This window comes from Podarcis tiliguerta (assembly GCF_965153285.1).
Source record: "Podarcis tiliguerta genome assembly, chromosome: 5".
NCBI classification, from domain to species: Eukaryota; Metazoa; Chordata; class Lepidosauria; order Squamata; family Lacertidae; genus Podarcis; species Podarcis tiliguerta.
Genome location: NC_139538.1, coordinates 19,633,483 through 19,658,432, shown reverse-complemented (window position 1 = coordinate 19,658,432; position 24,950 = coordinate 19,633,483). Strand labels below are relative to the sequence as shown.

Below are 24,950 nucleotides of genomic sequence, written 5' to 3'. Positions count from 1 at the left end.
TGTAGCAAGGTGCGCCCGGCCCCAGCAGATCCACCTCCGCTGCCAATTCAGGCCTGATCCAGTAGCAGAGAGCAGGGGGAGAGTGGGCAGCAGCTTTCCTGCCCTCTCTTACCCTGAACTGTGTGTGGCAGGGTACCACTCCGGGCAGCACGGGCATGCGCTTTACTGCTGCACCTAAAAAGCCCTCTCAACAGAAGCTCCAGGCAAGGACTAGGCCTTGCACAAGAGGGCTTCCTCCCCTTCCTCTTCTCATGTGCCCTCCAAAATTTGCTCTGCGGAGGAGGTCAGGGGTACCCCCAGAACAGCACACAGGCATGGAGAGAAAGGAGGATTGCTAAGTTTGGAAAGCTGTTGTGCTTGCAGAGACAGAACGACTGGAAGAATGCAACATTTATTTCCACCCTGTAGGTCCCATTCTGCTCTTCGGCTTCCTTTACTGCACAATAGTAGACAGGTGTACATTCGGATTTGCCAAATATATGTCTGTGTACTGTGTAATCATGCAAACAAATAATAATACAAAGACATTTTTTAGGATGTAATTTTCAATTATATTGACCAAAACTTACCAGAATCGTCCTCTAGAAAGCTTTCTGGGAGCTACTTGTTCATGCTGGTTCTTTATATTAAAATAAAAATGGGAAAAGCAAATTAGTAGGACTAACTAAGGAGTTATGAAACGACTTTTAACATTAGTCCGTATCTGGATTTAAAAAAAACACCTACTTGTGGGATCTTGCAGCGTTCACAGTGTCGATGGGTATTAACCTCTAAACGGAAAGAGAGAGAAGTTTCTTAAACTGATACATGTTTTTTTCCTGTTACAATTTTTATTGAGTATAAATTGTACATATACATATATTCTTGATTTCTCTACAGCATAAATTCTTAACTTAATACACTATACATCTTTCCATACAAATCTTTTTCCACCCGTGACTTCACTGCAGTTTTCCTTTTACAGATCTTTTTCTTACTGTGTTATTTACTCTTTATTTCATTTAATTCTCCTAATTTTTTCTCTTTCCATTATACTCTTTACAAGATTTAGTCAAAACACAACCAGGATATAGCTTGAGAACAATGTTTTTTTTCATGTAATCTCTTACACATAGCCAATCCTTTTTGGCTTTTTGGGTGGGTTGGCCTCTAATTACCATATTTTTCGCTCCATAAGACACACGTTTTCCCTCTTAAAAACTAAGGGGAAGTGTCTGTGCGTCTTATGGAGTGAATGTGTGGTCCCTGGGGCTGGGGGGGGGGACCCGGGCTTCCTCTGCTAGCCCCGACAAGCTCTGGGAGCAGTGGGCAGGCTGTGCACAGATGCCCCGCACTCCTGAGCAGCTCTGGGGTAGCCTGCGACGCCTCCGCAGGGCAGCGGGATGAAGGCTCCCCGCTGCCCTGCGGAGGCTTCGCGGGCTACCCAGAAGCCAGAACAGCTAGAGAGAGCGCTGCGCAGTGCTCCCTCTAGCTGTTTTAACTTTTGCCTTAGCAGCGCAGCGCCTCTGCAGGGCACTGGGGAGCCTTCATCCCTCTGCCCTGTGGAGGCTTCATGCGGCTATCCCTGGCTTTTGTGGGAGGTGGGGGAAGAAATTGTTATCTCCTCCCGCAAAAGCCAGGGATCGCCGCACTCCCTTTAAAGAGCGCGCGGCTCTTGCGGGAGGTGGGGGAAGTGACAGAGCGAGGCTCTCTCACTTCCCCCACCTCCCGCAAAAGCGCCCAAGAGCCACGCTCCTTTTAAAGAGCCACGTGGAGTGTGTGTGTGGCTCTTGGGAGCTTTTCCCTGAGGAGGGAGAAGGGCAGCCCGTCAGTGACTTTTCCTCAGGGAAAAGCCTGCAAGCGCCGCACACATGCTCCATGTGGCTCGTGAAAGGGAGCACTGAGCAGAGCCTGGGATGCAAACAGGCTCTGCTCAGCGCTCCCTTTAAATAATTTTTTTTTATTGAATTCCCCCTCTAAAAACTAGGTGCGCCTTATGGTCAGGTGTGCCTTATGGAGCGAAAAATATGGTACCTCCGTCATTCTTGTGAACTCTAAATATTCACAAAATTTGTGAGTTGCCACTCTTCCTTTGTTGGAACACTATCCCCTTTCCAGTTCTTTGCTATTAGCATTCTCGCCATCATTGTGGCATATAAAAATACTTTCTTTTTCCCCCTTGGGGATGTTGATATTCATAATTCCCAGGAGGAAGAAGGGGGTCAACTTAAATTTTTAAAAGTTCGAGGGAATTAGACAGTTATACACAGATTGGTTTCAGTACCATCAGTTGAATGAAGTGCTCAAATCAGACATTAAAATCGGGTTCCATAAAGAACTCTCCGAAATAGAAAAAGAATTACTACAAAATAATAGGAAATTGTTATCAAAGACTTACAAAGTATTATTGGATTTGGAGTTAAAAGATGAGGAGATAAAAGAGGCATTGATAAAATGAGCAATGGATTTTGGTTACCCAATACAGAAAGAACACTGGAAAAGGTTCTGGCAAAAGGATATCAAGTTCAGGGCATGTTGCACAATTAAAGAGAATTATTTAAAAATGTTATATAGGTGGTATATGACCCCTAATAAACGGGCAAAAATTTATAAATCGAAATCAGACAAATGCTGGAGGCATAATAATGAGGAAGGAACGATGTTACATATGTGGTGGGGCTGTAACAAAATTTTTAAAAAATTGGAACTCTGTCTACGATGAATTTTTAAAAATGCTTAAAATCACATTGGGGGGGGGGGACGACCAGAAGCCTTCCTCCTGTCAGATACATGTTATTCTTAAAGAAAGGTATTATACCTGATTCAACACAATGCAATGGCGGTTCTTCTTTCATTTTCAGTTCCTCATCTATAAACAAAAAAATAATAATAATCCTGTATCTTTGATTTGTTTCTGAATCATAAACTGAAGCAAGGCTTCTCCGCAGATATCTAAAGATGACATTTTGAGTGACACCGCGGCTATTTGAAGGCTCCTTTGGTTTTAAAATTTGCATTTTATCATATTACACTTTTTGTTCATCATACATCTTTCAACATTCTGGGCAAAAATCTGTTCAAATCTGCTTGTGCCACAGGGATGAAGCCACAATTCTCCCAGCTTCACTATTCATATTTGATAATACTGTATAGTGCTTCTTCTTGCAGCATTACTATTAGTATAGATTATAATCTAATAATAATTATCTAAGATAACTATCTTTTCCCCTAACAGTGGAACCTGCCATCGTTAATTACACCTCACAAGGCTAATGTGCTTCTGCTCATCTAAGCTGGCTGTGAGTCCTGGAAGGCCTGCTCCTGCCTTGCAGGCCTTTTTCGACCTGGCCTGGGAGGGCAGGGCCCAGACTGACTCCAGCTACAAAAGCTGAGGCTGCTGAAGAGGCCAGAGACTTTCTTGGTCAGGCTTCCTCAACCTCAGCAGTCCAGATATTTTTTGGCCTACAACTCCCATGATCCCTAGCTAGCAGGACCAGTGGTCAGGGATGATGGGAATTGTAGTCTCAAAACCTCTGGAGGGCCGAGGTTGAGGAAGCCAGGTCTTGGTTGTCTTTTTGTGGAGACTCAGATCACTGAACATGAGCATCCACAGCCCCTGCCATGAACCACTACTGGCAGGATTTGCAGCTACAGCAGCAGATATGTTCTATGCTTATGAGAATATTTTATTCTTTTGCTGGTTGTTCTGTTTCATATGTGCCTTTTATATTTGACTTCATTTAGTAAAGCTTTCTTTTGAAATGTTTAAGATTTTTTTTGTTAACTTTGCTCTCCTAAATGTGAATTCTGCAATTGACCTCCTCTGTAGTGTTTTTTAAAAAAAATATTTAGGATATTTTAGTTTCCTGTTAATTATGTTTGAATGAATGTTAATTGTCCTTAAATATATACTTTATATTAGACTTTGTTCAGTAATGTTTTATTCTGGATTTTTTTATTTGATGTTTTAATGTAGGTTGCAAACTGATTTAAGATTCCCCTCCCTCAAAAATATAAAGCAGTATAGAAATGAAATGAATAATAATAACAATAATAATAACAGTAATAATAATAACAGTAGTAGTAGTAAAGTAATGGAGCCTATGTCTATAACCCTCCATTTTGATGATTTCTCAGAGGTCACACATCATGTTATGGGAAATTCTGAGTCCTGTACTACAAAAAAAGTGTGCAGAATTGTTTGTATACATTCCTCTACTGGTATCCCACACAGCCTTAGAAGTATATCATGAATCTGATTTAAGAAGTACTGCCATTCTATAATTCTTTACTGATCAGTTTAATTAAAAAATATTAAAAAGGTAAAGGACCCCTGGACAGTTAAGTCCTGTCAAAGGCGACTGTGGGGTTGTGGCACTCATCTTGCTTTCAGGCCAAGGGAGCTGGCCTTTGTCCATAGACAGTTTTCTGGGTCATGTGGCCAGCATGACTAAAGCACTTCTGGCACAATGGAACACAGTGATGGAAACCAGGGTGCACGGAAACGCCGTTTACCTTCCTGCCAAACCAGTACCTATTTATCTACTTGCACTGGCATGCTTTCGAACTGCTAGGTTGGCAGGAGCTGGGACAGAGCAACAGAAGCTCACCCCATCACAGGGATTCAAACCGCCAACCTTCTGATCAGCAAGCCCAAGCAGCTCAGTGGTTGAGACCACAGCACCACCTGCTCCCCACGATCAGTTTAACAGTGTAGTAACTGCTACTCATACTCAGTGCTACTCATACCCAGCAAGGTACATTACAATTCACAGCAACAATAGCTAGTTCAGGACCCACCCTATGCTTGTAACTGCAATTTGTTTTAAACTGTTTTTATTTTTATTTTTTAAATTGCTGTAAACTGCTGTAGGACCTTTTGGTGCAGAGCAAGAAATCTAACAATCAATTACAAACTGAAACAAAAACAAACGAGAACAGAAAAGATTTATGGGTTTTTGATGGAATTAGCAGCTGTCCTTCTAAGGTCTTTATTGGACTAAATTTCAGTGTGTTGTGGCATCACTGAAAAGAACATGTAAATGCATGCAAAAAACAGCACCACTCATTCTTATCTCAGGTAAAACATTATTATTTGTAATGCCTGCATACATAATTATTTGCAACACATATTTGTATGAAAGCTTTGTTTGCATTTGTATATTTAAGAAATAAGAGCCTATCTGTGCATGATTCCCCCATACCTGATAATTCTCCAGACCTGAATATAGAGGTTCTGTTTAGACACCATGGCTAGTAGCACTGTGGTCCTCCATCTTTCCTTAATCTTGCCATGTATTTAACTGTAGGGCCATAGTGCTTTATGAAAGGGTATTCTTTGAATTTTATGTACATTCAATAATGGCCATATACAATGGTCTCAGCTAAATTTTCAATAAGAATCGTCCTTAAACTACTTCATGTCCCACTTAACATAAACACTCAAAAGTCACTCACTCCCATCTATGCACATGGCTTTTACTACCTCACAAGAATCCTCTTATAGATCTTTCTCAAAGTAAGGATAAAATTTAAAAAAGCACTCACTTGGTTCACTTAGATCTGCCTCATCTGTATCTGTAAATGAAAAGGCCTCATTAAACATAAACTGCAATGTCAATTTGTTTAAAATATAAATAAGTGCAGGGATATTAACAACAAAATACATTTGCCAGTTACTGTGGGGAGCCATTTCCTCCCATTGTTTTCCTGATCATCCTGTTTTGCCACATTTGTTGCCAATTTCTAAGCATATTTATGGCCTGCTGTTGCTGTGACTACCAGCTAAACACCAATATTTAACAAATACAATGTCGTGTTTGCCTTCTTCCCCCTTTTTCTCTTTACTGATAAATAGCCACGCACACACAAAATGCAGCAAAGGAATACCCAATGAAAGGCAAGCAGCTGGCTTAAATTCATATCTGGTGGCTGTCATTTCAATAATTTAAGATGCATTTTAAAGAGACATTAAGGGAATATAAACAAGTGTGATCTACAACAAAGTGTTGCAGCATGGGGTGCTCCCACCAAGGTTCCAGCCAGCCAGGTAGCTGCTGTTGTCTGACATCATCCATTCCGTTTCTCTCCCCAACCCCAGTAGGGGATGGTGTGGCAGGGATGCCATTGGACAATTGTGGGGGGGGGGTGTTCTTTCCTGGGGGTTCCCTCCGACCTTTAATACGTTCCTCTCATATGTGAATGGTGCTGTTTCAGCTATATAAAGATTAACACTAGAAAATAAATTCACTGTTAATATATAGAATAGGTATGATTCAATTACTGACCAGATTTGCTTTCCGAGCTGCTTTCTGAGTCGCTTTGGGAACTGTTGTTACCTTGACGAAATGAAAATCTATTTAGCCTTGGCAATTTTGAAACAATGATTTAACATAAAGCTTTACTGTTTAAATGGTGCAGTTAAGACCACAACACAAGGTGGCAATAATAATAATAATAATAATAATAATAATAATAATAATAATAATTTGAGCCGTATACTGCAGTCATGTCCAAAGCTTAATCCCTAGGGCAGTTTACTTATTAGGCTCAAATCCTAAAGTGCAGGGATATTAACAACAAAATTCAACAAGTTCAACCCTAAAAAAGGTCAAAAACTTTGGTCGGCCCCCATGCACGTTCACTTCATCACATCTGGCCCTCTTTGAAAAAAGTTTGGGCACCCCTGTTATACTGTAACACAACCCCAATGCACTGTAGTGCCACTCTGCAAAAAGTATTCTACCAGCTCTTCTGAAAGAGGTTGTCGAATAAGACCTGCACCAGCAGCTGGTACTTCCTGGAGCCTGGGGAAGAGACTATCATTGGCCTCTCCAACATTTTTGCTGCGGCAAGAAAGGATACTAGAGGCAGCTGTTATGTCATCTAGCCTGGTGAGAGGGCCACCTCCCCTCTGACCTGTCTTTAAGCCAGACTCCTTGGAGTGCAGGTAGCCCAGTATCAGTGTCAGTTAACTCTTGCTTTTCTTTGTATTTATGTACTTAAATCTAGACTGTTGGGTTGTTGTTGTTGTTTGGTAATATTGAATTTATTCTTTGTTTGTTCAGCTTTTTAGATTATTGGTAGCATTTTCCAACTTCCATTAAAACGCACATGTATTTGATATATCATTATGAGCATATTTACCCAAGTTGTTTTCCTGAGCAGAATCTTCGTCTTTAGAACTGCTACTATCTGTTTTGAGGAGATAAAATATCAGTTGGGAATTCAGCACACAGTATCTTTCCCCACCTTTTCCCAAACACGGGGGAATAAATGAAGTTTATTCCACAGACTCATGGGCCAGTTGTGTAACTCTGGGAATGATTCCAGCTCAACGTTTTGCCCCTATCCCCAAAATAATTGCAGTTGCAGACCTCTAAGCAAGTACCTTTCATTCATACGAATTAGCTGATCAAGGCATTGTTCCTCTTTGCTTTCTTAGCAACAAGTTGGCTACTCCCAACCCTGCCCTGGGAATAATTCTGCTGCTCAAGGCAACATTCAAAAGAAAGTTGACGGGCAAGAACCTGGGCCTGCGTAATTAGCCTCAAGGCATATCCTTAGTGTTTTCAGGAGGAAATCAACTTGGCTATTATTCTGCAACGCACAGTAGCAACTTGATATGTGATCACCTCATCTTTTAGTTTTGTACATATTAAACTTGGGTCTTAATCCTTGCTAAATCCTTGTAATCTTTGTCTACATAAAGTAAAAGGGCAATCAATATTTTTAATTTGTTTGTTTGCTTGCTTGTCTGTTTCAAAAGTGTACGTGCCACCCTGTCATTTAATTTTTTTCCAGAGCAGTGCACATAATTAGAAAACAATAGAAGAGCAACGAGGCAGCGTTACAATGGGGCAACATATGTTGTTAGCTCCAGTCACAACCCAGGTGTATTTTAGCTGCCATACTTTTCAGACTTCTGCTGCAGCAACTGTAATTTATAGCAGCTTCATGCACATATGCACATATTAACTGTTCTAACAAAGAAGAAAAACATTTTTAAGGCAGCCCCAAGACTACATCTTAAAAGTAAGTAATTGCTTTTCAGTATTTTGTGCATAATTCTCTTTAAACATTCACATATTACTTTGGAAATAGTACAGGATGGAAAATACTAAAAATAGAAGCTGCAAAAATTGCCATGAACTGGAATTAAACTTATCTAAATTGACACTTCTGAGAAAGCATGCATAAGATTGGGCTGCAATCCTATATCTATTTACCTAGGAGTCAATTCCAGGGAAATGGGATTCAGAATAGTCATGTATAGAATTGCACTGTAAGCCATGGTTTCAGACAGGGAATATTCACAGGCGTGCTGGGCATTGAACCAGTGACCTTCTGCATGCAAAGCAGATGTTCTGCCACTGAGCTACAGCCCTTCCTCCATGAAAATCAACCCACAACAAACATAAATGTTTCTTGTTTAAATGGCAGTGGTGACTTTTTAAAGTTCCAATGAAGCATCAATGTAAAATGTTGACCACAAATCCACTGTTTGCAATCATGGGACCATTAACTTCAAAAGTATTACTTCAGGATTACTATAGAATAGGATGTCTCAAAAATTACAGCTTAATTTCAAATACATTTATAAGAATACAAAACAGAGCTCGGCAGGAAGAACAACAGTGATAAAACATTAGTAAAACAAAATAAAACGCTTCAGAGACCTGACATTGGTGCAGCATTTAATACAACCGTGCTATTACATGATCCACATCTATTTCAACAGAATTAATGATTCTTTGAAACAAATCTACTGGGAGGGAAATGATAGGCTTTCAAAAATTAGTTACCTTTATCATCCAAAGCTGAAACTTCAGATTCACTGGAAAATAAAGAACATGTAACCATTTTGTTGTTGTTGTTACTGCAGAACTAAAATATGAGCTCTCCTATAGCATTTTTGAAGCATAAAATAATTGTTCAACTGAGTCACAAACATAATAGTGAATACATTCATTCATTAACCATTTCTGTGTTGTCTATCACATAAAGCTATACTGTAACAACCATATTAACAAGAGAAGTCTATGAATAAGTTGTCTGTTTAGGAGAGTGAATGTGCAGGATTCTTTTATTTACTACCCCTTATCCCCTCCACAGTCCTGTTTCTGCACTAGTATGACTAGAACAGAGAGTCAAAGCTTAGCAGCATCAATACAAGGCTTTGTACATCCCCTGCTGATTGAGGAATCAGTGTGTGACAAGGGCCTGCCCTTGAGGCCTGGTGAAGTGATGCCTCAGGCAACAGGGTCCACTGGGGCAGCACATCCCAATGTTGATCTTTCTTTCTCCCTCTCCCTGAGTTCCACTATAGATCTTCCCTGACCATCCTTAGTTCCTGATGGGGAAGGAGGCGCCATTTTGGGGTCCGCCTCAGGTGCCCAGTGTTAAGCTGTGGATGAACATATCAGACGACACAGCGATTCTTCAAACAGCTCTTGTTTATTCACAGGCCAGAACAGAACTGAACTGAAGGGTTCAGCCAGCCTGCTTATATAGAGCTCCACTACAACGCAACAGTAACCACTTTCTATAACTATCCAATCACTGAACGTCACTTTCAATCCCTTATTTGCATATGTGGACCTGAGTGAAACTATCTACAGTATCCCCCTGCTGGCCCAGGGTGAGAATTTCAGCACATAACACCCAGGATTCTGCCTCCAACAAAGCAACTCTCTCTCTCTCTTTCACCCTACCCACTCTCTCTAAGCTTACAGACACTTCACCCTCCTCCAAATGAGTAGGAATAAATAACGACAAATTTATAAGATCTCTGTAATTATCTAAACCAGGATTGTGACTGTACTCGGATGCTACTTGAATATTCTGGTTCAGCTTTCATGGTGCAGATGTCACTGGCAAAAATGCCGATGTAGATATACTCTGAGCCAGAGTGTAAACATTACACCCCACCCCACCCCACCCTTTCCCAAATGGCCGCATGCATCCTATTCCTTCAGCAAACCTTTTTTTTTTTTTTTAAGGAGAAGGGTCAATTTACACCAGCATAAGCCCTCAAATATGGGTGATCTAAGGAAGTGGCAGGGACAAGATCAGGCAAGGGCTAACTCTGTTTAGCTCTGTCACATGACCTGGCAGCCCGGCATAACACAAAAAGTGTGCTGTAGATCAAACTCTATTTTAAAGGCTTGCTTTCCCTCTGCCAGGCATAGACCAGCTTAGCCAGCTGTAGCCCCGCTCCTGAACGGAGTCTCGATATGACGTATGTACTTTAAGCCAGGTTCCCATTCTTAGAATTACTTCCTTAATATGCTGCTTAATCCTGTTAATTGTGGCTTTTTAAAATTGCTATTTTTATTTCAGTGTGCCTTTTCCTCCACATCTCTACACATTTAAACACACACTGCATCTTGGGTTTCTGTTCCTCGTGCCTGAAGTTTTATCACCAAGTCATTTTGGGTTTTGCAACAAAACAGCCACTGCAACTGAAAAAAAGAGCTATCTAGCCACAAAACAGACATAGAGAAATGGTATTTTCTTTCCTAGGAAACCAAAGAAGAAGAAAACAGTAGTGAAAGGTAGGGCAAAAGAAGACCTGTCATTCTGAGTGCCTTGTTTGTTTTCTCCAAAACATCAATAAGCATTATAGCTCTGATTAAAAATGAAACAACGAAACCTTTGTTTTAGCTTGAACGTAATTCTCTCAAAATGCATTGTCACTAATATTAAATGTTGCCATTTCATGCATTATGTTCATGCAGGCTGCGATTTTAAACTAAAGGTATATCTAGTTTTGTAGTTCTGTGCATGGTTTCCTGCTGATACTTATTCAGGTGGGGGGCAGATTACAAAATATCAATCCATTGCATACTGGCATTGTGAACCATCCATTAAATAAAAGTGTTGGATATAAAAATACACGGTCACAGCCTCGGAAGAACAAAGTTAAGAGCTGACAATCAGAGAATGTTTAAGACATTCTACGATATTCAGCTAAATTTCTGTTCAGATACATCTGAATACAGTGGTGCCTCGCAAGACGAAATTAATTCGTTCCGTGAGTCTCTTCGTCTAGCGGTTTTTTCGTCTTGCGAAGCAAGCCCATTAGTGGATTAGCGGATTAGCGCTATTAGCGGTTTAGTGGCTATTAGCAGCTATTAAAGGCTTAAGGGATTAGCGGATTAGCTGCTAAAAGGCTATTAGCAGCTTAGTGCCTTAGAAAAAGGGAGTGGGGAGCGGAAAAAAAACCCCAGGAATCGCAAGACATTTTCGTCTTGCGAAGCAAGCCCATAGCAAATTCGTCCTGCGAAGCACCTCCAAAACGGAAAACCCTTTCGTCTAGCGGGTTTTCTGTCTTGCGAGGCATTCGTCTTGCGTGGCACCACTGTATAGTATAAATTATATTCAGATATACTGGCTTTTCAAGAGGATTAGACAAATTCATGGAGGGTACAATTGTCAGTGGCTACTAGTCATGATGGCTATACTCTGCCATCATGTTTCTGAATGCCCATTGCCGCAAACTGTGGGAAGGGATAGTGCTCTTGTGAATGGGACCTGCTTGCTGGCTTCCTATAGGCATCTTGTTGGCTTTTCATTTTCAGCTTTGTATTCTTGTTATTCAAAAAGCGCATCTAGATGTTCTGCTGTTGTGCCCATAACCTAGGAGTAAGGTGCTAATTAGCTCCTATCTTTCATATCTCAGTTTCCTAACACTGCTCAGGAAACAATAAGCTTCAGAAAAACTGATAGCTGATCATATTGACCTGAAAGTCTGATAGTCAACTCTATGAACCGTTTGAGACCTATGACTAAGCTTTCCATCTGCAAATAATGATACAAACTTAGGAGTGCCTTTTGTTTTCCTTCTATGCCAGTTAACTGTTTATGTGACTGCTTGCATGAGATAACAAATGAAAGGCTATGTGTGTACCAGAATTATGGTTACGTTGTGTTTGAATTTCATTCCCCCCCACACACAATTTTTTAATTCATTATAAAATACATTTTACAACACTGCAAAATGTTTATTCAAATTATTTATCCACTTGGACAACAGTGTTTCGCATACCACAGATCTGTCTAAAAATTAATCCAGAAAGCACACTTACAAAAAGAAAAGGAAGCTGTTGATTGTTGTTCATTTTTCTATTGAATATAGCAGTGTTCAACTATGTTTTCATCAGAGAAGACCCACTGAAATTAATGAACCCGATTACATTAGGTACATTAGTTCTAATGAGTAACTCTGAGTAAGCCTCAGTTGAATACAATCTTAAGGGATCTATCCTACGTATGGGAAGCCAGCACAATCTACAACTATGTAAGTGATTTAATAAACAAAAATGATAACGAATAAACTTTATTGTCAATATGGAAGTGTCCATCAAGACTGCTCTTGCACAAAACCTCTGTATCAAATGAACAGAAGAGGCTACAAGAGTAGGGTCAAAAACTGGCAGATAAGGTGGCAATGTCTGCCAGGGTGAGCAGATCTCCAGCTCAGTGGGGTTCTGTGGCTCAGCTAGTGATATGCTGAAGCTGGCCGAGCTGAGCTTGATATAAGTCCCAAAAGAGAGGCATTCTAGCAGAATGGTGGAGGTAGGACCATAAATGTTCCTAGGCCCATTCAGCCCAGTCACATGACCTGGCAACCTGGTGGAGAACACTATTTTTTTGCCTCTGCCAGGTTTAGGCAGAGGAGCAGCAGCAGCAGCACTACTGCTGAACAGGGTTTAGCTCTGCGATGACTACCGTATTTTTTGCTCTTTAAGACTCACTTTTTCCCTCCTAAAAAGTAAGCAGAAATGTGTGTGCGTCTTATGGAGCGAATGCAGGCTGCGAAGCTATCCCAGAAGCCAGAACAGCAAGAGGGATTGCTGCTTTCACTGCGTAGCGATCCCTCTTGCTGCTCTGGCTTCTGAGATTCAGAAAAAAATTTTCTTGTTTTCCTCCTCCAAAAACTAGGTGCGTCTTATGGTCTGGTGCGACTTATAGAGCAAAAAATACGATATGTCTTCTTGCTTTTCACCAGCTTCTTGTGCATAGGATTGCTTCCAAAGTGAGATAATACTGAAGTATGTGGTTTGAAACCTGAGTTGTCAGCCCTCTGTGTATTATAAAGAGATACACAGAATGACATGCTTGATAATGACCTAACTCTGACTCATGGCAGTATCTAATGATTTTATGAGGATCATAAATGTAAAAGAAACAGTAAGCTTTTAATCTTTCCAGCTGGAGAGAAAAAACTAGAGGCCTAAAACACACACAAAAAAGAATAGTCCCCAAATTACTGGGGGCAGGGGGTGTAGCTTCAGAGGACAAACCTATTCATGCTTTTTTTAATTGCTAAGGAACAACTTCTTTCTCCACAATTAAAACACTTTCTTAGCATTCAAAAATTGGAAAAGTTTAAAATATATATACTATACAGTGGTACCTCTGGATACGAACGGGATCCGTTCCGGAGCCCTGTTCGCATCCTGAAGCGAACGCAACCCGCGTCCACGCATCTTGCAATTCGCCGCTTCCACGTATGACATCATTTTGACCGTCTGTGCATGCGGCAAAACCCGGAAGTAACGCATTCCGTTACTTCCGGGTCGCCACGGAGCGCAACCCGGACACGCTCAACCTGAAGCAACTTCAACCCGAGGTATGACTGTATATACAGAAAGCATCACCCTGTAAAACCAATTAATGAGGCCATTAAAAGCTCAATGTGTTTTTGATAAGAATCTTTGTCAGGGGCAATGAGGTATATGTTTTTGCATAATCTCCTCACTTTTCTCTAGAAGCAATTCTCTCTGAATGGGTACTTGGCTGAGCAGCCTTGTGTGAGATGGATGTGGCCGTCTTTTCCTCAATGTTTTTATATCTTGTCTCTAGAATTTTCTATCTCTGACAAGGTAGCCAAAGTGATCACTCTGTGAGACAAAACAGGGTGTGAACCACGCCTATAACTAGGTGCATTCAGATGTAACCTCGAGCCATATATTTAGCAATCCTTGCATAACCAGTCCTCAGGCTCCTCCTTTTACCCTATGCACCATAATTCAAGATTCCCAGCAAATCCAGTCCAAAACCACATGATTGACCAAATTACATTTGCTTTTATGCTTGGCTCAAACCATGGTTTGGGATCCTTGTTTAATTGCAAACCATTGTTTCCTGTGTTCAAGTGCACCAGCAAAGAATGTAAGATTTGAAATAGTGGCACATCAGGTGATCAGGGATGAGAAGAGGGAAGCGGTGCATTAAACACTAAAATATTTTAATATGGCTTGTTTTATTTATATATTTATTTCAGCAATTGATGTACCACTTAACACCTTACCACTTCCTCCATGCCATGCATAATTTTACACACTTCTGTCTTAGGACTCAGATATATTTGTAAATATAAAGCACTTTATATGCGTTTTAACACAGATGGTGCTGTGGAGTCCCATTTTTCACCAATGGGATTTTCCTGTACAGTGGTACCTCGGGCTAAGAACTTAATTTGTTCTGGAGGTCCGTTCTTAACCTGAAACTGTTCTTAACCTGAGGAACCACTTTAGCTAATGGGGCCTCTCACTGCCGCTGCACCGCCGCCGCGCGATTTCTGTTCTCATCCTGAAGCAAAGTTCTTAACCTGAGGTACTATTTCTGGGTTAGCAGAGTCTGTAACCTGAAGCATCTGTAACCTGAGGTACCACTGTATGGAGTTTACAATTCATTTAACTGAATCACTTCTTTGCTGTGTCTAGCTCCAGCCTTACTCGCCCTTTCTCTGAAATATAGCAGCAGAACAAAGGATATAATAGTGCCGTACAGTATTTAAGCAGTATTTCCTGTCTCATACCCACCATTTGCTTTTACTTATATTTCTTCTGTTCCGCTTATTAGTAATATTGAAAGTATCACTCTTCTCAAGCAATACATCTCAGCTGCTTGAATCAAAAGTTGCAGAATATGTGGGTCAAAAAATTTACAGACCTAGAACAGAGGTCTAGCCTAAGAAACCTATGGTTATTTGGGGAGCAGGGAAAGAGATGTTGCCTTCAGGCATTTCAGTAAGGAGCTGAAAAGCATCCTGACTGCTGGTAAGGACCTATTTCTTTACTTGCACCTTAAGTGCTGAGTCTGAAGCTGTATAAAGGATTTATCTAAAGGAAGGCACTACAGTATTCCAATATTCTCCTATTAGGTAAAGAAAAAACCTTTACCTTTACTGCTGATGCTCCTATTATTGGAGATTATAGTGGATAATACTTAGTATTTAAGTAGCACATTTCAAGTTCTTAAAGTTTTTCCTGTGCAGGTGGACTAACTACCCCAGAAGGAGCATGACATGTCCCCCACCAGAAGTACTACCTCTCCCCTAACATCCCAGCTATGCAAATTCTGTGCAAATGAGTACAGTGGTACCTCGGGTTACATACACTTCAGGTTACATACCGTTAAGGTTACAGACTCCACTAACCCACAAATATTACCTCAAGTTAAGAACTTTGCTTCAGGATGAGAACAGGAATCGTGCTCCGGCGGCGCAGCAGCAGCGGGAGGCCCCATTAGCTAAAGTGGTGCTTCAGGTTAAGAACAGACCTCCAGAACGAATTAAGTTCTTAACCTGAGGTACCACTGTACTTCCATTTGTTTATCCTGAATCTCCAGCTAATTAGCTTCTTCAGTGGATGGCCCTGGGTTCTAGTATCATGAAAGAAACTTCTCCCCATCCAATTTCCCTACACAATGCATAATTTTATGCACCTCCATCATGCTCCCATTTACCCCCAAGGCCCCCAGACTTTGCAACCTTTCTGCAGAGAGATCATCTTGGGTAACTTTTTCTGCCTACAATATCAATTTTGAGGTGCAGTAGATCAGAATGGCACATACCATTCCGGCAGGTGGGGGGGTCACATCCTGGATTTGTTAAGTGGCACCATGCAAGCTTTGCTTCTGATCCCTTTTCCTAAAGGATCGCCAACCTTCATTTCACTTTTCCCACAGATGGAGAGTGCAAATATGTGATGTGGATATTTCTTTGTCTCTGTGCGGGTCCCTTGAAACCTACTTACACCACAACACACTTAGACTCATAGGTGAGTAGTACCATACAATCATAGAGTTGGAAGGGTCCCCGAGGATCCTTTAGTCAGCGCAACTTCAGGAATCTGCAAGGGATCGAACCTGCAACCTTGCTGTTCTCAGCACCACGCTCTAACCAACTGAGCTATCCAGGCTCTGGTTATCAGGTCGCTCTCCATTCCGCCTGGCGAGCTCTTCTGTATTCCGTTTCGGTTTGACTACCCTACCCTCGCTTTGACTACCTACCAGTCAGCAAACGCGGCCCTCTCCCCATGCCCAGCCCTGCCTCCGGATCACGGAGGAGCAAGGCGAAATCACCGGCCCCGGGGTCGACCATTGCGCGCAGCCTTCATCTCCATCTTCCACTCTGCCTCTCCCAAAGGCGCCCGCGCGCCTTCCCTCAGGAGAAAGAGACGCGCCCAGCGGCTGTGGGGAGAGAGGAGCCGAGCATGGGCTGGTGTGGGGACTTCCCCTGCTTCCCTGAAGAAGAGGGGAAGGCACAAAGAACCACAGAACACCGCCCCTCGAGCGAAGGGATCGATTCATGTCCCCCATCCCTCATTTCCCCCATCCTTGGCGACGGTGTGGAAACGTTCCCGCCATCCTCCCTCCCCTCAGTGCCAGGACTTATTATCCTCCTTGGCTTATGCAATGGCGCCCTTCATTGTTGTTGTTGTTGTTATCGCGCCGAGCGCCGCGTGCTCCCTCCGCCGCCACGTCCAGGCGCCGGAGACGCGAGGAAGCGCGCGCGCTCGCGCTCCAAGCCGCTCTCCTCGCGCGCGGGGTGGGCGACCTTTGGCGCCGAAACGAGCGAGCGAGGGCTCGGCGCTGGTGCCCCTCGAGCCTCGCCGAGGTACCCTCGCCTCGCTACTGCCGCCCGCTTCCCGCGCGCAGGGCCCCGGGCTCACCTGGCCTGCACCTGCCCGCACTCCTGGCCGCTGGTCATTGTGCACGGAGGCGAGGCGCTGGGGGGAAACGTCCCTCGCGCGGAGGAGGATGAGCTGCGAGGCAGCGCGGCCGGAGGGTGGGGGGCGGGCGAGGACGCATCCGGAGGGGAAGTGGCGGCTGCAGCAGCAGCAGCAGCAGCAGCAGCCCAAGCAGGTCGAAGCCCAGCCCCGCGCGTTGGCTTGGCAACCGAGAGGCAATTATCGAAAAGGCGCGAAATCCCGAGAGGGCAGGGAAGCCGGGCGCGGTTTACTCCGCGCTTAGCTCCGAAAGGTGTTGGGTGGTCCTCGTCAGTCCAGATATGAAATGAGGGCAGTCCTTTTCCTTCTTGGGCTTCTCGACCCGATTTAGTTAGGCTATTCCAAGGCTCTTAGTTGTTATCACACACAAAAAAGCCACAATGAAGAGGATAACGTCCCTGAATGCGAGGAGAGTGTGTTTCTCTACATCACAAAAGCAAACCTCACAGCTGTAGAGTTAACACAGAGTTATAGAGTTGGGACCCTCAGGGGTCATCCAGCCCTACCCCCTGTAATGCAGGAATCTCATGACTGTTATTGCATCTTGCTTGCTTGCTTGTTTTTGCCTGCAGCGCTCTCCTGTCCTTAACAGCATCATGCAATGCAGGAAGCTCAGATAATCTATGACCGATGGCCATCCAACCTTTTATTACAAGGTGAACGGTCTGCTTTAAGTTGCATTAATTTCGAGAGATGATTTAAGCATGTCCTTTCCCTCTGTCGTTGAAATCAATGGGACTGAGAAGTACATAAGCATAAATACTTTTCAGCTTTAGCCAACTAAACATGAGGTCAATTGGAACACGATCAGCAGAACACTGGTTCTGGAAAAGAGCATAGCTGCACACACAATGAATTAATGCAATCTCAAATAGGTTTTTAAGAAAGCACCCCAATAATTCAGATTCCAAGAATGAATGAACTCATTCATCGATCTTTGAAATGACATTCCAAGGAAGTTGCGATTCTACAGCCTGACTCATACATATACACCAGGCCAGGGCTACGATTTGGGTGGCAGAGGAGCAGCACACACTGCAGGGTGCAAAGAGGCCCATGTGGACAATGATTCTTTCCCCTCAAATAAATAGATGAATTAAACCATTGCATCTATCGGTAGGCAGTGTATATTTCACATGTTGCCTCGGCATGCTTAGTGAGAGGCAGGGCTTTGTTCTCTTGCTCTACCACCACATTGAATGACAGTGTGTGCACGGACCAGGCTGTGCCTTTGCCCTACACTAGGGGTGGGGAATCCACATGAGCCAAATGTGCCCCTTCAGCCCTGCTCCATGCCTTCTTCTTTGCCTGGATGGAATGTTCCTTTGACCTGTGATAGCGGATCTTGCTTGCCTGCCTTGATAGATACATCAATGACTCTTGTGTGGATGAAATTCATCTTCACACAGTCATGCATCCATTGCCCCACATGCTTTTGCCTGTGCCCCTCACTGGGGATGTGGCCCCTGGAAGGTTGTTCACCGGAGTAAGTGGCCCTTGGGCTGCAGAAAAAGCCTATCCCAGCTCCACGTTCTGCCTCTCATTTTTTTAACAGCAGCTGCTGCCCAGGAGGCAAAGGATGAAACTCATATAGGGGAGGAAAAGCACTCGTTCCTTATGAACATTGTGGAATAAGACTACTGCTGTTGTGGAGAATGTCTGCTGGCTGTAATGGGAAACAAGGTGGCTATGGGGCTGGGGGCAAGAAGAGACTAGGGTTTTCATAGGGAAAAGATCATTGCTACCTGACCACTGCATTCTACAAAGCTTGCCTTCGGTGCATCATTTGTCTGCACGTACAAGTAAAGGTAAAGGTAAAGGTACCCCTGCCCGTACGGGCCAGTCTTGACAGACTCTAGGGTTGTGCGCCCATCTCACTCAAAGAGGCCAGGGGCCAGCGCTGTCCGAAGACACTTCCGGGTCACGTGGCCAGCGTGACATCGCTGCTCTGGCAAGCCAGAGCCGCACACGGAAACGCCGTTTACCTTCCTGCTAGTAAGCGGTCCCTATTTATCTACTTGCACCCGGGAGTGCTTTCGAACTGCTAGGTTGGCAGGTGCTGGGACCGAACAGCGGGAGCACACCCCGCCGCAGGGATTCGAACCGCCGACCTTACGATCGGCAAGCCCTAGGCGCTGAGGCTTTAACCCACAGTGCCACCCGCGTCCCGCGTCCCACCGCACGTACAAGTAGCAGTGGCTAAAACAAACAGGACTGTTTATTCTCCTGCTGCAAGGGAAACTTTGTCCTTCCTTTTCCTGGTGCAATTATTTGTCCTTGGTTTGCACACAAAAGCTACAGCAAGTGAATATTTGAATAATGTATAGAGATAACGAGATAGATAATAGGATCCTGTTCCTCTTTGCCTGTTTTCACTTACAGCAAACTATTGGGGGGAAATAACCTCATGTATGAAACAGCTGCAAGAAAGAATGAGTATGCCTAGTGAGAAGTGATCGGTTTCCTTTGCATTTTACTGCCTGTTTTTGTGGTTATTTGCAGGAAGCTTAGCAAAAAGAGATGCTCAGTGGACACAGGTGCCCTCTTTGCACACAGACGGAGTTCGGGGAAACCTGCTCTTCCTATTTGTGACTGGTGGGAGTGTGCTAAGTACTGATTGTGTCAGTCACGGTGTTATGTACTGAGTTGAATAGGATCCAAACTGCAGCAGTCTGATTGGTCCTAGAACAATAGGATCCAAAATGCAGCAGTCTGATTGGTCCTAGAACAATGCAGCAGTCTGATTGGTTGGCAGGAACCACCCAATCATGCTCCAGATATACGTGAATCCACAACCTGATTGGCTTACAGTAGAATTCCAGAATTAGCCAATCATGTGCAGCCCATTGTGTAAACAATGTATATAAAGCAGATACTTTGAGGGGACATTCACTCATTCCTCCTCACCACTATGAGCTGAATAAAGAGCATGAAATCACTTTGCGACTCTGAGTATATTTCACACATTAAAACAACAGTAAAACAAGAAGAACACAGATAGATGACTTGGGGGTCGGGATATCACTGAATAAATGTTTCTGTGGGTAAACATGCTAGAAATATTCGGGGAAACAGGAAAGTGGACAGCTTGCTTGATAGATTAGCTGGATGGATCAGTTGGTAAGAGTGTGGTGCTGATAACGCCAAGGTTGAAGGTTCGATCCCTGTATGGGACATCTGCATTTTCCTGCATTGCAGGAAGTTGGACTCCTCAGGGTCCCTTTCCAACTCTACATTTCCATGAACGAAGAGGAAAAAGAAGTCCACCTTCAATTTGGAGGCTGTAAATGTGTGCACAGTGAAAACAATCATGGAGAGTGTTTACTCCACAGTATAAGAACGTGCCCCAGCTTCTGTTCACAAGAACATCTGGGTTTCCTATATTAACCAGGGGAGTTGAACTAAATTGCCTACAAGGCTTTCTCCAACTCCCACCAGGAAGTTTGAAGAAAGATGACATTGTTGTCTGTACAAGTTTGCAAAGGAATATGTTGCATCCATGTTGCATTGCTTCTTCTTTGTTTACACCTGCATGAAAACGTTACTGTCTCAAATGCCAACAAGTCTGCAAACTGCCCTGTTGCGTAAGAGCCACTGGCTCTCTTCCCAGAAATTACCTTTCTCCTTAAAAAGAAAAAAAAAGACACTGGCACCGCTGCATGCACTTGGTAAACATCCAGAGACGTAAGTTCCATAGAGACAAAGCTCACCGACACTTCCACTTGTTCTGTGCTTTCTAGGCTGAGCGGTTTTCCCTTTGCCCCTCTCCTTTCCCCCAGAAAACTCTCTCTTTAGCACTAGGTAAAGGTAAAGGTACCCCTGCCCGTATGGAACAGACTCTAGGGTTGTGCGCCCATCTCACTCAAGAGGCCAAGGGCCAGCGCTGTCCGAAGACACTTCCGGGTCACGTGGCCAGCGTGACATCGCTGCTCTGGCAAGCCAGAGCCGCACACGGAAATGCCGTTTACCTTCCCGCGGTCCCTATTTATCTACTTGCACCCAGGGGTGCTTTCGAACTGCTAGGTTAGCAGGCGCTGGGGCCGAACAGCGGGAGCGCACCCCGCCGCGGGGATTCGAACTGCCGACCTTTCGATCGGCAAGCCCTAGGTAGTGAGAGCCAGTGTGGTGTAGTGGTTGAGAGCGGTAGTCTCGTAATCTGGGGAACCGGGTTCGATTCCCCGCTCCTCCACATGCAGCTGCTGGGTGACCTTGGGCCAGTCACACTTCTTTGAAGTCTCTCAGCCCCACTCACCTCACAGAGTGTTTGTTGTGGGGGAGGAAGGGAAAAGGAGAATGTTAGCCGCTTTGAGACTCCTTAAAGGGAGTGAAAGGCGGGATATCAAATCCAAACTCTTCTTCTTCTCTTCTTCTTCTTCTAGGTACTGAGGCTTTAACCCACAGCGCCACCCGCGTCCCTTTAGCACTAAATCAGATCAAATGTCAATTCGGAGAAAACCCAATTGACATTTGCTCTGATTTGACCAAAGAATAGGATCTCCTGGGCAAAAGCAGCAGGGGAAATGGAAGCGTGGATGAGTTACATGAAGACATATATGTGCGCTCATACATACAGGTTTCAAAAGCTTTGTGTCTCTTCTGTAGGAAATGCATAATTCTTGTGCATTCTGCAATTGTGCAATGAATTTCTGCCCAGAAATAAGCCCTGGTGCATGTTTCTTAAACGCTGTTCTTTTCTGCAAAGCAGATGCTCTGCTCCTAAGTTATGGCCCGTCCTGTTAGATACAGCATTTGTTTTGCATGCAGAAGTTTCCAGAAGATCCTCAGCATCTCCAGGTAGGGCTGGGAGAAAGCTTCATCCAACACCCTGGAGAGCTTCTGCCAGTCAATGCAGACAAGACTGGGCTAGAGACACCAATGGTCTGATTCTATATAAGGCAGATTCCTATGTTGCCAGGGGCACTTAACATCCTTTTGCATGGCCTGGCAGAATCCAAGACCAGGGAGAAGAGTCGATGGAGGAAGGTTGGAAAAAATTTAAAGTATATTTACAGAAATATTGCAAAATTAATGAATGTTAGAAGAATATTGGAATGAAGTTATATGGTTTTAGCAGAAGTGTTATTAAGAACTATATGAATATTAATTGTTAATGTGTTAAAGTGGAAAATTTAAAGTTAAATTGTGTTAGGATAAATTATAGAACAAAAATTGAAGAAGAGGGAAAAGATTTGTTGAACTAGCAAATTTGAACTAGAATACAAAAAAGGGAGGTGCGAGGAAGTCGAGGAAATAAGCAAATGAAAGATATAGATATGAAATTTGGATGTGTGTTTAAATGTTTTTGTTTTGTTCTTCTTGTATTGTTGTATTGTATCTTTTTATTGTTGATGTATTGTTTGTTGAATCTATGTATTGTTTTTCTTTATTTTCTTTCTTTTCATAACTATAAAATATCTAATAAATATTATTTGAAAAACAACAACATCCTTTTGCATGGCATTTTAAAGTTGTCATGTTTTAGTTTATCTGCTAGTTAGCTGTTTTATCTCATTTTACCAACATATACATACACACACACACACACACACACACACACACAGGTTTACATCCTACTAAACCCACTTAACATATACAATTCAAAAGAGAAAGGTTTAGCTCAGAGGTGGGGAATCTGCTTCGCAGAAGGACCCAGGTTTAATTCGCAGGTAGGGCTGGGAAAGAACCCTGTCTGAAATCCTGGAAAGCCACTCTCAGTCAGTGCCAATAATGGGGAACTAGAATACATAATGCATCTTCCTATGTCCCTAATCTCTCTATTGCTTTAATTGTGAAAACATTTTGCTTTACCTCAGAAGGGATACTGAGGAGAAATTGCTTAACCAAGATTTGATTGAAATTTGTTGTAGCATCCACAAAATTGTGCAATATTCCACAATAATATTGCTGGGCAATATTAGTTGGGGCTATATTTGGCCCATGGGTCACCAGTTAGCTATCTCTGTAACAGAATGCAGATATATTACCTATATGTGCTTCTACTTGGTTTCAAATATTTACTTTCCCAGGGTCCTCTAACTATGCTATTTTCAATTGCAGGAAGCTTTAACAAAAGCAGCAACTGCCTGGATCTCTAAACTTGAGGATTCTGTATTTTGCTCCTGCCTGTTATTTACAATGTTGGTCAGGCCACCTGCTCAAGAGGGTTTTCCCCAGCAGCATAATAGACACATTGAGAAACCAAACATGAAATTGGTGATTCATTCAACTTTCCCTTTTGAACTTCATTTGCCTCTTTGAACGTTGCCCATTCACTCCTGTCAATCCCATTTTCATTTTTGTAGGATATTCACTTTTGCATGTTTGTTTTTGCACCAAAGTCATTTTTTAAAATAAAAAAAGTCTTCCACGATGTAAACAGATTTGAATATCCATGATATGAACAGATTTGCTCATAAACACTTTCCTTTGAAACTAATTCTGATTCACTCCCACTTCCTTTTTGTTGTTGTTCTTGTTATAAACAGGGACTGTCTGAAATAGCCTGCAAATTTGATTCCCACACTTGTAGACATTTTTGTAATGTAGACTTGGTCTGCTAACATGTCTGGTGCCTGCTCCCTGTAGAACACATCCTTGGGAATCCTGCAATCTTCCATTCTGTGAACATGACCAAGCCAGTGTAGACGTCGCTGAGACAGGAGTACGAACATGTTGGGAATGTGAGCTTGGGAGAACACATCTTTGTTTGAGATTCTGTCCTGCTCAAAATCTTCCTGACACATTGCATGTGGAAGACATTGAGGCATTGCTCCTGGCAGGTTTAAGTCTCCCATGACTCACTACCATAAAGCAGCGTGCTCAACATACAAGCCTGGTAAACCTTCATCTTGGTATTGGACTTTAGCATCACATTCTCCCATAGCGCTTTGGAGAGGCGAGTCATTGCCATAGCTGCCTTACCATGACGCTTGTCCCACTCAACATCAATGAGCCAGAGCTTGCTGGTCATGGTGGAGCCCAGGTAGACAAAATCATCTACCACCTCAAGCATGCAGTCGTCAATGCTGACAACATCCTGACCCAAGATGTTGGTCTTTGTCATGGTAATGGTAAGGCCAAGCTCCCATATAGGCTTGACCAGAATGGTTGATGAGTCTCTGTAGAGCGTCCTCGGAGCATGACATGTCATCTGCAAACGATCAGTGACATAGCTAGCTGTTCGGACGCCCAGGGCGGTGTGTGTGCCCTGTGCCCAGGGGCGGGGCAAGCCACCCATGGGGGTCAGGCAAGCTGGGGCAGGAGTCTCACCACCCACCCATCCCCAAGTGTAGGGTGACTGGGGGAGAGGTGGCGGACAGATGCAGCCCCACACTGCCGTTTCAGGCAGCATAGAGCCTGCAGGCACCTGAGCCACCTGAGTCACTCCCAGGAGAGATGTGTGGCTCAGGCGCGCTGCAGGCCCCCTGGTAAGTGCTGCCCCGCACAGTGTGGTGCCCAGTGCCCCCGCTACCCCCCCCCCAGCTACGCCTCTGTAAACAACATCTCTTGCATAAGGCCTCACCAAACGTTTTCCTTGGCATGGAGATGTGCCAGGTCACTTCTTGGATGGATGCAAACGCCATCTTCAGTCAAGCTGAAGGCATGGGAGAGCAACAGGATAGATCAAAAAGAGTTGAGGTGAGAACACAACCCTGTTTCCTCTTTATAGGAAAGGGGTCCAAGGCAAGGCTGCTTGGCCCCCGTCTTCTAACACAGGTTTGAAAACTGTTCAAAGCAGCATGTATCTGAATTGAGCTGAAGGACTAGCAAGAAGCCCTATTGCCTGTGCTCTCCTACAGAGAAGCTTTACAAAATTCTTATCTTTTAAATTATCAGGATCTTAAGGCAATTACACAGCATGTTTATTTACAGAAGTGTGATTCACGCTCAGTATGTACCTGAAACTATATGCTGACTGATTCTACAACAGTAATTTTTTAACCACAGTCG

At 43.4% G+C, this 24,950-nt stretch overlaps 1 protein-coding gene across 1 annotated transcript in view; it reads right to left on the bottom strand.

Moving 5' to 3' along the window:
- LOC310677832 (uncharacterized protein) overlaps nucleotides 1-24,237 on the bottom strand; it is a gene marked incomplete at its 5' end in the record, with an annotated part of 35,735 nt that extends 11,498 nt beyond the window's left edge. The window contains 9 exons of the mRNA XM_083441022.1: nucleotides 570-619; nucleotides 727-770; nucleotides 2,798-2,848; nucleotides 5,527-5,556; nucleotides 6,267-6,317; nucleotides 7,126-7,173; nucleotides 8,784-8,815; nucleotides 16,944-17,349; nucleotides 23,802-24,237. Coding sequence (XP_083297148.1) covers nucleotides 570-619; nucleotides 727-770; nucleotides 2,798-2,848; nucleotides 5,527-5,556; nucleotides 6,267-6,317; nucleotides 7,126-7,173; nucleotides 8,784-8,815; nucleotides 16,944-17,349; nucleotides 23,802-24,237 — 1,148 coding nt within the window. The remainder of the gene's footprint in view (nucleotides 1-569; nucleotides 620-726; nucleotides 771-2,797; nucleotides 2,849-5,526; nucleotides 5,557-6,266; nucleotides 6,318-7,125; nucleotides 7,174-8,783; nucleotides 8,816-16,943; nucleotides 17,350-23,801) is intronic.
- Nucleotides 24,238-24,950: the final 713 nt, after the last annotated feature.